At 36.3% G+C, this 13470-nt stretch overlaps 1 protein-coding gene across 1 annotated transcript in view; it reads right to left on the minus strand.

Moving 5' to 3' along the window:
- Window positions 1-11357: 11357 nt before the first annotated feature.
- MOGAT1 (monoacylglycerol O-acyltransferase 1) overlaps window positions 11358-13470 on the minus strand; it is a 36979-nt gene continuing 34866 nt past the window's right edge. Inside the window, exon 6 of the mRNA XM_003766147.4 lies at window positions 11358-11943. Coding sequence (XP_003766195.1) covers window positions 11789-11943 — 155 coding nt within the window. The 3' untranslated portion in view covers window positions 11358-11788. The remainder of the gene's footprint in view (window positions 11944-13470) is intronic.

Here is a 13470-nt window from a genome sequence, read left to right on the forward strand (position 1 = left end):
TCACTGGTTAGAATTTTGTGTGTCATAACACTTCAGCAATTAATTGTAACATCAAAAGTGTTCACTGTAAGAACCTTAAGGGGATTTTAAAATCCACTTATTTCATATTCACATGTGCTTCTGTTTTTTAAAAAGCATTTGTCAAAATAGATGAAAAAGCAAGTAGCTATTGTGAATCCTTGTTCATTTATTGTTTATTGATTGATGAATGTCCTTAGTTTAGAGTTTTAAAAGAAAAATTGTGGCTACTATTGTTTAATTTTTCCTTACCTAAATACATGCAAAATAACACTTTTATAATAAGTTATAGGTTGAATGGAAAATAGCAAACATTTTCATTATAATACATTCTCTCTGTGTTTTAATTAAGATGTAAGGGACACAGATTGAACACCCAGATGACTAATTGATTGAATTGTTCCTGTATTTTAAAAAATTAGGGTCAAGATAAAGCTGAAGGATGATATAGAACAGAGGGCCATTTTTCCTGAGGATATTTTTTAAGTGGATATTTTGTGATTGTAGGAGAAATCTTCTGTTCCATCAGTTTATTGTATTGTTATAAATATGGAATAAAGCTATGAAATAACAGCAATCACAACAAAGAAATAGAGATTCAGGGAACAGGCATACCTTTCTCAGAAGGGAGAGGGAGGATGTAATTAATGAGACTTTACCAAACCTGCATTCAACAGTTGATATAGTTCCAAGAACCCCAGCATTTGCTCTGTAGCCTCTGTCACTGTCCTGCAGTCCAACAGCAAGGTCTCCTGACACCTGGCAGTGCAGTGGCTGAACAGCATTGGGCCTGAAATCAGGAAGATTTGAGTTCAAATGTGTCCTCCAGCATTACTAGTCATGTGACCCTGGGACTCAGTCTATCCTCTGAATACCTTTATCTTCACCTGTAAAATGAAAATAATATCTTTTTTTAAAATAACTTTTTTATTGACAGAACCCATGCCAGGGTAATTTTTTACAACATTATCCCTTGCACTCACTTCTGTTCCGATTTTTCCCCTCCCTCCCTCCACCCCCTCCCCCAGATGGCAAGCAGTCCTATACATGTTAAAGAGGTTACAGTATATCTTAGATACCATATATGTGTGTAGAACTGAACAGTTCTCTTGTTGCACAGGGAAAATTGGATTCAGAAGGTATAAATAACCCGGGAGGAAAAACAAAAATGCAAACAGTTTACATTCATTTCCCAGTGTTCCTTCTCTGGGTATAGCTGCTTCTGTCCATCCTTGATCAATAGAAACTGAGTTAGATCTTCTCTTTGTCAAAAAAATCCACTTCCATCAGAATACATCCTCATACAGTATCGTTGTTGAAGTGTAAAATGATCTCCTGGTTCTGCTCATTTCACTCAGCATCAGTTCATGTAAGTCTCACCAAGCCTCTCTGTATTCATCCTGCTGGTCATTTCTTACAGATGAAAATATCGTCACTGGACCCAGGTGGCTCTTGAAGGGAGAGTGAGACAGGTAACCTTGCCCATCCCTCCCTCACTTAAATCTGATTCACTTGCATGTCATGGCACCATCTCCCTGATGTCAGGATTCTCATCAAGAATAAAGGACAAACATCTTGTAAAATGGAGATAATAATGGCATGGAGATAATATTAGCATCTACTTCATGGGTTATTATAAGAATCAATGAGATAATGTTTGTAAAAAAACACTTAGCATAGGTCTATCACATAGTGGGTATTATATAAATGCTTATTCTCTTTCCCTTCCTCTTGGATAACACTCTCCCTCCAGAGTTCTCCAAGGTGCTACCCTTGGCTTTCTAGTCACCCATAGTAGAGCATCTGAGAGGTTGCCTGGGTATTTATAGGTCCACCTTCAGTACTAGGGATGGGTAGGTTAATTTGTTAACCAAATTACAGTCATATAAATCCAAGGTCATAGCAAACTTCTTGGCAGTTATGCTTTCCATTCTGCCCAGGAGACATCAAATTTTATAACATCCATCATGATAGGTTGGAGTACTCAGAGGAGAGAGATGGATATTTGAAAATGCTGCTCCAGCCAAGTCAGATGGAAGTTTTGACTCAGTGTTTAACCATTCTGAGAATGCAATATGGGGCACCAAGTAGAAACCAAACCAAACATTGCACAGCAATTTTGGCCCCTTTAATGATAATATAGTCTAGCCAGACTATTCTTCCTACCCCACCGGAAAGGGAGGGTAAGTAGGTAAAAACAACTAAAGAAATTTATTTATCCATGAGTGTATTCCCTTCTTGACACCAAGAGAACTCTAACCAATCCTTTTGTACCTTTATATTTTTATCTATCTTGGTGAATGGTGCAATGGGCTATTTTGACTTTTGCCTTGCCACTGGATTTTGATGACTGCAGGAGACAGTGAGATGGATGACTTTGTACAGCTCTGTCTCATTTAAATCCAATTCACATGCAAGTCAAGACTCCCCTCTTGTGATGTCATTGGTCTTTTTCTAAAACAAAGGACAAAGAGTAACAACAGTGAATGGTGCATTCTAAAGATACTTGAGGTTCGTTGGTACATTTGAAAAAGTTCCTAGCATTTCTGAAATACTTGGTTTTTCCTTAATCTATCTGATAGATTCTGCTTCACTTTTCGGGGAACAGGATAAAATATGAAAAACTGATTGGTTTGAGAAATCGGGTATAGCTGGTTGATATATATTCCCTGTGTACTTTTTGTGTGTTACTACCAATGTTTGCATATAATCAACAAATCTTATAGAGCCAGATTATTTAAATCACATGAAATTGTACCTCTGATTTGTCTTGTCTAGATTAACATATCTGGTCTAATATCTGGTCAATAAATTGCTCTAAGATGAAGACAATCATGATTTGAGTCCTATGTCCTAAATTTAATAGGCAAATGCCTTCTTAAGCCTCAATTTGTCCTATATCTTGGTGACCAGTCTCTCCTTAATAATACTCTCTTCTAGTTTGCTTCCATGAATTTTTCTGGCTCTCCTTAAGATCTCTAATTAATCTTATTTAGTCTTCTTTGTTGTCCCTCTTCCATCTCTACCACATAAGCATCCCCCAAGAACTTATATGTCCATGACCCTCTTCTTCACATTCTCTCATTTGATGACCTTCTCTACTTATCTATATTGTCTTAAAATTCATAGTTATTTTTGACTTCTTTCTTTCTTACCCTTTTTATCCAAGTTTATTGACTCTTTTTCCATAGTTTCTCTGGCATTATCATATGCCCTTTCCATTCCATATATACCAGCCTAGTTCAGTTTCAAATCACCCCCTCACTTGGACTGACTTTTAACTGGTCCCTTTCCTTCCAGCATCTCCCTTTATGTCCCAGCCAAACTATTCTTCATGTTTGTATCTCATCAAATCACTTCCCTCCTCAAAAACCATTGCTAGTACTTTATTGTTCACCCAATAATATACAATCTCAAAAAGTGCAGAATCTTGAGTGTTGAAAGAGACTCATCTTTCTTTTGTCATCTACTTTAATACATAATTGAAAGGAATCTTCTGTATAACATCTCTGAAGCTATCCTTTTCTTAAAGACCTTAACCTATTATTCAACATTGGCCATAATCTGACTCCAGTCTATCTTACAAGCATATCAAATTTCTCTGGTAAGCATCTTTAGTTAAACCACACAATTCACAATTCCCCAATTTTGAATTTATGTTTCATACTTTGGTACCTTGGTAAGCTGAAAAAGTCTCCTCCTCCCTCTTTCAGATTTATCTGTAGAAATCCCTCCTTTTTTCCATTTTCTATCTCAGATGCCATCTCTTTGATGAAGCTTCTCTTAATTACTCCAACCATAAGTAATCTCATTCTTCTTGAATAACCCTTATCATGATCTGTCTGAACTTGTATACCTTTCATATAATTTGTACTATAATTATTTGTATATTCGCCTTTTTGTTCACTCCTTTCAGTTATGTCCAACTTTTTTTTAACCCTGTATTGGGTTTTCTTGGCAAAGATACTGGAATGGTTTGCCAATTCTTTCTCCAGTTTACTTGATAGATGAGGAAACTGAGACAAACAGGGCTAAGTGAGTTGCCCAAGGTCACATGGCTAATAAGTGTCAAAGGTTAGATTTAAACTCAGGAAGATCAGCCTTTCTGACTCCAGGCCCAGCACTCTATCCACTGTATCATCTAGGTTCCCCTGTGTCTTGTCCCTATGTTAATCTCTAAGGTTTTGTTTTTTTTTTTTTTAGGAGAAGCATTATTTTTCCTGTATACCCAATACTTAAAAATGTCTTGTGCATTTTTAATAGAATTCATGATCTATTAGTCCTATTCTTGCTTTTCATTTTATATTAAGTTCCCCAAACAGAATTGGAAATATTCAATATTTCTAACCTTTGGCATGAGAAATCCAAGTTTTTAATTTCATTAGTAAGGAAAATTTTTTCATCAAGGATATAGTGCCTGATATACATAGTAAGCATTATATAAAGGCTTTCTTTCTCCTTCCAAATGCAAATCATCAACTTGCCTATAACTTAGCCTGCTTGGGGCACTAAGAGGGTTGGGACCACAAAGTCAATATTTGTCAAAAGTAGGACATGAATCAAGGTTTTTCTGACTCCAAGGCCAGCCAAGACATCATCCTGCTTTATTGGGTAAGCTACTCACTGGGCACTTAGTAACCATTTCACTTATTGTAATTAAACCTACTAAAAGTATGTCATTAAATTTAACCTTTCTTTTCAATTTAGGATAATTCAATTTAAGATAAAAATGACATGTGTTTATGATTTGAGTATTTAAACATGTTTATTGTTCAAAGACTTCCAATCTGGGCCATAGAATTAGAAAAGAGAATAAAAACATCACATATGCTCACATAACACAAAAATTTGCTATTTGCTATCCCCCAAAATTATTTTTTAGCAAAGACAAATATATATACCATTACACAATTTAAAGAGAAAGGAAATTTGAATTGTGATTCTGAAAAAAATATTATCTATCACCTAGTTCAACCCCTTATTTTAGAAATAAGGCCCTCAGGGGAAATGATTTTCCCAGGATAGTAAATAGTGGTGATAGGATCTGAACCCAGCACCTATAATTCCAAGCTCATCTCTTTGAAACACTAAGCTTATTACAATATGAACCCCTCAGGTATATGTTTTCTTCTTTTACTTAGGGAAGATTTTTTTCTTCTATGATTTCTTTAGAACCAATTAGCACACTGCCTTAGATCACAGTGACTCTGGGGGAAAAAAGCAGTAGTAAGTCTTCTCTCAAACAGAGTTGGTAAGAAATGATCTCTTTAGATTCTGGGTGGCCCAATGAATAGAGCATCAAACTAGAGTCAGGAAGACCCGAGTTCAAGTGCAGATAGTCTCAGATACTTACTAGCTATATAACACTAGACAAGTCACTTAACCCTGTTTGCCTCAGTTTCCTCATCTGGAAAATGATCTGGGAAAGAAAATGATAAACCACTTCAATATCTTTGCTAAGAAAAAGTCATGGAGGGTCAGACAGGACTGAACAACAAATACTAGAGAAAATACATCAAGCAAGGATGAGATAGGGAAAAGATGGCATCAAATACATATGGCTTCCTACTCTGGTTATGTGAACATTATGGATAAAAGTGAAAGGACTCTTCAGAAGTGGAAACCTAAAAAATAAAAAGACATTGATAAGGCAAAGAGGCGCCTGTGCCCTCTCTGTTCTGGTTACAGCCCAAATAATATGTCATGGACATGGAAACAGACTACTGAGAAGCAAGGGGCTTTGCACTAGAATGCAATAGGAGTAGCTAAGTTTCACATTAGCCCCAGAAAGCACAAACAACTTCTCATCCATTCTCTGGTACATGATGAGGCAGCTAGTGGCACAGTGGATAGAGCACTGGTCTGGAACCAGAAGGCTCTGAGTTCAAATTTGATCTCAAATACTTACTAGTTGTGTGATTCTGAGCAAGTCACTTAATTTGTCTCAGTTTTGTAAAATGGGGACTCCCTGGAAATGGAAATGGCAAACCACTCAAGTATCTTTGCCAGGAAAACCCTGGGGGAGGGGGGGGAGTCACACAAAAAAAAAACCCAGACACAACTGAACAATAACAATAAAATAGTACATGGATTTGTGCCCAGGAACACGAAGATTGGTTCCAGAATCAGACCCAAAGTTGGGCCCTAGAACAGAGTCCATGCTGTGCTAAATTGGGTCCATGCCGAACCCAGGGGTCAATGGGACATTAGCAAGACTGGGAGAATAAGCCTTGTTCTTCCTTTCTACTTCTCATTCCATATCCCAAATTAAGGGATCAGCTAGAGAATGAAAAAAAGGAAATCAACAGTCAGTAAAAGTGTGTTCATGCTACATTCCCTGGGTATTAACTGCATGTGGTCTTTTCTTTTATTTCAAAGCAATAAGTAAAAGAGATATAGAGTATGAATTGAGATTCCAGATTCAGGAAGTTTACCCTGACCCAGGCAAAAAAGAAGGAAAATCTTCATCTCTTAAAGTGGTACTCTCCAAAAATCAAATGTGCTCAACCATAATATATAAAAAAGAGATGTGTTTTAGTGTCATTTATTGCCTACCCTCTCCCATATGTTTCTGTTACATGAACATCATATAATCTCCTGGCTCTGTGGATTAGGACAGAAAATAAAAAATTTGTATACGAAAAAATGAGGACAAATAGGATAGTGGAAAGAAGAAGACAGGATTCAGAGAATTTATTAGATTTATTATTTTAGTCAAGGCATTTGATCTTTCTTGTGCCTCAATTTCATCTATAAAATGAGTTTATGATCATCTACCTTTATAAGGTATACTCTTATAAGCTTGCTGTGAGGATCATACAAAATAATATACATGCAAGTACTCTGAAAATTATTCAGTAGTATAAAGCATTTGTGGATCTGTATCCTCAACCTAGGGAAAAATAGTGCTTTTGTATATTTTAAATAAAAGCATATAACTCAGCAGAAGACATGGAAATTCAAATTATGCATTATATTTGTGTTATGACAAACACTGAAATATAAAAATAAGTTTTTAAATGATATAATACAAGCCAACATAAGAATAACATTCATGTGAGCTTCTTGGGACCATTTCTCTACAAATGAGATTGATTCCAATTATTAGTCATGTTAACTTTTCAATGAACATTATGTATTGGATTATTTGAGATTCTAGAAAATCTAAACAGCAAAAGACTAGTAGTGTGGTTACCTAATTACCATACTTCTAGTGTAGCCCAGAGGGACAAGTAAAGGAAACAGGATAAGAATTAAAAAAAAAAAAAGTCTAATTGTTTCCAAATAATTTAGAGGTGGATCTTTAAAAACAGGTTTTTTTTCAGAATGAAACATATTTTTGGGAAGAAATTTGATTTGCTTGAGTATACAGATTTACTATAAGGGCTACTACTCCCATGGTGGTAGGATTAGGGTTAAACCAGTGGTGGAGAGAGAAAATCAGTTTGTTTATTCAAAAACATAAAATTTAATTTAAATAAAATGAAGACTTTTTAAAGGAAATCTAGAAAGTGAAGTCATATCCAGTGCAAAGGGAACAATTTTAAGTAGAACTTTGGTAGGAGAGGAATGAGGAAATAGGAAATGTACTATGGGAAATAGAGGAAGCATTTTGGCAAACTCCTTGAGGATGGGAGTGAATTCCAGAGAATTGAAGTATTACTTTGAAATCTGAATTCAAATGAAACTGAATTTTAAGAGGAATTATATGTGGATATGGTCAAAAATGGATGAAGGCTTGATCTATTTTTGTTTTGCTGTGACTGTTAGTAGATTATAACCCCAAAAGGCAAAAGTACAGTAGCACCTTATTTATTTGGCATTATCAGATACTGATAGCTACATAAGTGAATTTTATAAAGCTTATCCCTTTAAGCACTCACAACTTTTTTTGATGACAATATTTTCAAAAAATGCACCATATACTTCCATGCTTTCTTAAACAGACTATAGATCATTATTTAACTTTTTCTTAATTACTATGAACACTGAGCTAATCCTAGAGATAGGGGTTTAGATAAACTAGATAAAATAGATTAGAAAAATAGATCAGCAAATAAATATAGCATTTATTAAGTGCTTACTATGTGTCTGTCAGCACTGTACCAAAGGTTAGGTATACAAATACAAACAGAGCAGTCCCTGTTCTCAAGGAGTTTACATTCTAATAGTCAGAAGAAAATACGTAAGGGAAAGCTTAGAAAAGGTTCTCATGGTTTGAAAATGGTGGCCTAAATCCCACACAAAGAATAAGACAAAGGCTCTCCTATCAGAGCCTAAGATGGTTCTAGAGACCAAGGTTCTAGGGGAGGGAGGGAAAGAGAAGATGAGGATAATGGCTGGAGTGCAGGTGGATTGGTTTGGGAACATGGTACAGGATTTAACTTTCTCCATAACATATTGTGAACTCAACCCCAAGGTCCAACTACAAACTTTTTAGCTTTGATAATCTTAATATATATATTTTTTAAAGCTGGAATTATCACAGCTGCGGGCATTTGACTTGCCTACCAATGGATTTAGAGTATACTCATTCTGATCATGGAACCTGAAAAGAGTCCTGTAGCATTATGGTGTAGTCACAGGGGTCCTCAAACTTTTTAAATAGGGGGCCAGTTCACTGTCCCTCAGACAGCGGGAGGGCCAGACTATAGTAAAAACAAAACCTTTGTTTTGTGGGCCTTTAAATAAAGAAATTTCATGGCCCTGGGTGAGGGGGATAGACATCCTCACCTGCCAAATCTGGCCCGCGGCTGTAGTTTGAGGACCCCTGGAGTGGATAGAGAGCAACACTTGGAATCAGAAGGACCTGAGTTCAGGAACTGCTTCTGACACATATTAGCTCAGTGACTCTGGACATAGCACTCACTTCTTAGTCCATCCTCATTCCTCCCACTTCCCCATCCCCTGCTCACCACTATATTATGTAGTTGTGGACAAGGTGTTGACCTGCATCAATACAGAGTATTTCTGATTTGGGAATTTTCTGCTCAGTGGAATCATAGGTAAAGACCCATTTATTTTAAAAGTTATGACCTTGAATGTCATCATAAACATCAAATACTTAGTTGCAACAAAGTGATGCTCTCAGGGTCTAATGAAATGACCAAATATGAGTGATCTTAAACTGATATAGCAGGCTCTTATCATCTCTCCTACGGCTTCCTACTTATTTTTCTGGCATCTAGTCTTTCTTCTCTCCAATTCAGTCTCCACATACAACCAGGTCTCCCTGTAACTCCCTTGTTTAAGAAAACTTTACTGGTTCCCTAATATTTTTGGGGAGGAAATATAAATCCCTATCTGACACTGAATGTCCAATAAAAACTAGATCTAGCCTACCTTCCCAGGCTGATTACATATTACTATTCCCTTCCATCCACTCCATACTTTAGACAAAATGACTTAATTGCCATTCTCCATCCCAAACAATCCATTTCTCATGACTGGGCCTTTGTACTGGTATACTGTATATTTGTAGCATTCACTTCACCTCTGTCTCTTGAAATCTTTAGCTCACTTCAAGAATCAAATGGAGTTTCTTCCTTCAAAAAACTTGTGTAGATTCCTCCAGTTATTAGTTCTCTCTACCTCTATCCCATCACAGTGATATTGTATTCCCTATTCCCCCAAGTAGATTAAAGTCTCCTTGAGGACAGAACTAGTTGACTTGTATTTATCCTCAGCACCTAGGACAGTACCAGGCACTCTTAGAAAAGTAATGAATGCTTAATTGATGATGTGCTCAGAAATAAGAGAACAGATCATTCTATTTCCAGTTCCCTTTGCTTCTCACTGTCCTTTCTCTGTTATGATTATTCTTTTGCTTTGTACCTCCTTATCTTAGACCTTTAAGATTTCAAAGAATAGGTTGGATAATTACTTGTTAGCTAACCTAGTGGGGATTCCTTTTGTATTTGGATTAGACTAAATGACTGCTGAAGGCCCTCCAAAATCTAAAATTCTGAGTCTCAATCTTGGGGTAGTTTATCCCTATGTCCATTATGGAAAATGTGTTGCCAACCTCTGGAAGTGGAGAAAGAAATGATAGTATCTTTGACAAAAAAAAAATCCAACCCCAAAGGGGTCATGAAGAGTCCCTCTGAATCAGTGAATAAATCCTTGGGAAGAGAGCCTTCTTTCTGCAGGAGTTATTTTTGTTGTTTTGTTTTGTTTAGGAAGGAGGAGGCAGTTGGGGTTAAGTGACTGCAGGATCACAGAGCTTCTAACTATCTGAGGCCTTATTTGAACTCAGGTCCTCCTAACTTCAGGGTTGGTGTTCTATCCATCACACCACCTTGCTGTCCCAAGTAGGGGGTCTTTTGTAAGGCAAGAATCACTTGGACCATTTTCAACACTTATTTACATCACTATAAAAATCTCTCATAGTAATGACCCATGCAAAATGTGTGGGTCTTCTCTAGTTAGACTCAATAACAGATGAGCACATTTCTCTGTGTTCAAATATGAATTCAAATAGGGAGGTGTGGAGAGGTTGATGACTGCTATCATTGGCTTTGGCCTTCCTATGGCAGATTCAACAATTGCACACAAGTGCGAGAGTTCTCAAAGAAGTTAGCTAGTATACCAAAAGACTCAAATGGTCTGTGTTTTAAGTAACAGCATCAGCTAATGGCCCATTGCTTCAGGAATAACATTGTACCTCTGATTCTTTTTGTCAAGTGATGATATGCATTAGCAACTCGATAGTCCACCTGTGCAGGATCACAGCTGTGCTACTTAACAATAGCAGCACCGAACAGTGAAAATATTCCCAAGATTTTTGAAAATGAAGGACTCCAGGTACATAGATTCAGAATGGGATGAAATGTCAAAAGGATATTTTAACTAACTCCTTCATTTAAAAGATAAGGAAAACCAGGATTCAGAGAGCATAAGAAAGTTGCCTAAATTGAACAATTTTGAACAAAATTGAACAAAATTGAAAATTGAAGTTTTTCTCAAAGTCTAAAATTTATCTCACATTTTTAAAACCCACAATTTTAATATTTTGGGGTTATATATAAGCATGAAATGTCCTTCTTTTCATCTCTGCCTCCGGAATTCCTTCAAGACCCAGTTAAAAATCCCACCTTCTTTTCCTCAATCCTCTTAATTCTAGCATCTTCCCACTATTGATTATTTCCAATTTATCCTGTATGTATACATGTAATATATATCATGTTACACATATGTATATGTATACACACATGTATATATAGTTTATACATGGGGACTCCTTCATTAGAGTGTAAGTTCCTTAAGGACAGAAATTGTCTGCCTTTTATCTTTCTTTGTATTTCCAGAACTTAGCACAGAGCCTGGCATCTTGTAAAAGGATTGTCTGCATTTTACATTTTTTGTATCCCCAAAGCTTAACACATTGTCTGGTGCTTAATAAATATTAGTTGACAAACTAATAAACCCAGCCCTTTCCCATCACCCTTAGAACTTGTGGCCTGCAAAAAATGGAGTTTGAATATTATCTTTAAATAATTCTTAACTTTAAGGACCTTTACATAGGTGCTTTCAATAGCTCTCTCCTCTAGTTGGATTTTTGTATATTAATATCACTGCGGCTGAAAGCAACGTGTGATAATTTGACACAGTATTTGAAAGGAAAAATAAATCCAGGCCCTCTTATAACTCTTAAACATTCATTAAATGCACAACATAGTCTTTGACAGGCACCAGTTGTTATGGATTCAGAGCCAGTTCTTTCAGTGCCAGAAAGTTCTTGTGACGTCTTTGACACCTTCCACAGCCGTGTTTATTTAAAAATGAGAGTTTCCTGTTCTGAGATTCCATACTTTCTTTTGTGGTTCTCAAATAATTTTCTTAATTCCTCCAGGTAGGTCTGATGCAACTCATCAATCTGTTCTGGTGTGGGGTGCAGATTCTGTTGAACAGGGATAGGGTGGCCCACTGCAAGAAAACAGAATGTAAGAATGCCACAGGTTATAAATCCATATCTTTGTATACATTTTATCATCCATAAAAGGAGACTGGAAGAGAGGCATCCAATTTCTCTGCCTGCAGCCTGCTAACTCCAAATTTAGTTTTTCTCTCCTCTTGCCTGAAGGCATACCGTCCCGTTAGATATGAAACAGAAACACTTGCCTCCTTTGCCAACACTGTACTGTCAGTACCCTGGTGGTTTTGACTTTGTCAAATGAGCTACTGTCTGAAATGCAGCTGTGGGTTTATGTGAACACTGCCCTCCACCAAGGTCACTGACATTCTCTGTCTGGCACAGCTCACAGCCAGACCATAGGGCCTTACTATTGATTAATGACCCCGAGCTTACTGAATACTGTGGGTTACCCCCTCATTGTCCTCATTCCTTATTGTGCCTCTAGACTGATTCTCAGTGATTTTACATTTTGAAATATAATTCAGTTCCAGCTGAGAGCCAAGTCCACTGAGGATTAAAAGCGACTTTTCTGTGAAAGGAACAAGTATTTCCTAATAGCAGAATTACAGACACTAATGCAAGACTAAAGATCACAAGCAGCAGGGGATTACAAGGGTAAAGGGTATGTGTGTATGTTTAGAACAGACTCCCTTGATGAACATCTATTAGAAATCAGTACAACTTCTAGAAGTGTTTAAAGTACGATAGCTTTTCCACTTATCTCATGGATCCAGCACACTTATTTGGATTTTACCTAAACTGAAGAAACTAGGTAGGGGGACAGGAGGGAGGAATTGTTTGTTTTTTCTTCTCTTAAGAAGAAATAGACCATTTTATAAACCTACTTATAGTGAGGTTTCTACATTACTCATGATGCCCCCTGCTGGTTTGATTCAACCCTGCTTCTCAGTTCCACAAAATAAAAATTACTATATTGTATGTGATAGGCCAAGCAACAATTAGACTTTATTCAACTCCAAGTGGTCTGGACATGAAGTCAAGTTAGGTCTAGAGGAAGAGCTTTTAATCTGGGTACTGTGATCTTTAAATATATATATATATATATATATATTATATGATATATGTATATATGTTTATATAAATATGTATATTTATATAAATATATTATATAACATATAAATATGTATATTTATATAAATATATATTATATATTATATAACATATAATATTATATATATAATAATTTTCTTTCAATAAAATGGATTTCCTAATGTAATGTTCTATACTTTATTTCAAGCATTTAAAAGCATAATCTGAAAGGGGTCCCTACATTTCACCCAACTGCCAAGGGGATCTACAATACAAGAAAAGGTTAAACTGGCTTCCTGACAATGGAGTAGGGCTCTCTGTCTAAGAAATGGTTTCTTCCACCAGATCTCTGAGAATCCCTAGTACTATATAGCCTAGATCAATGAATCAATCAACAAACATTTATTAAGTACTTTTTGTGCTATGCATTGGGCTTTGGGAATATAAACCTTGGAATATTAAAAAAAAAGGCAAAAGATAATGCCTGT

Source organism: Sarcophilus harrisii, chromosome 3 (assembly GCF_902635505.1).
Source record: "Sarcophilus harrisii chromosome 3, mSarHar1.11, whole genome shotgun sequence".
Taxonomy (NCBI): domain Eukaryota; kingdom Metazoa; phylum Chordata; class Mammalia; order Dasyuromorphia; family Dasyuridae; genus Sarcophilus; species Sarcophilus harrisii.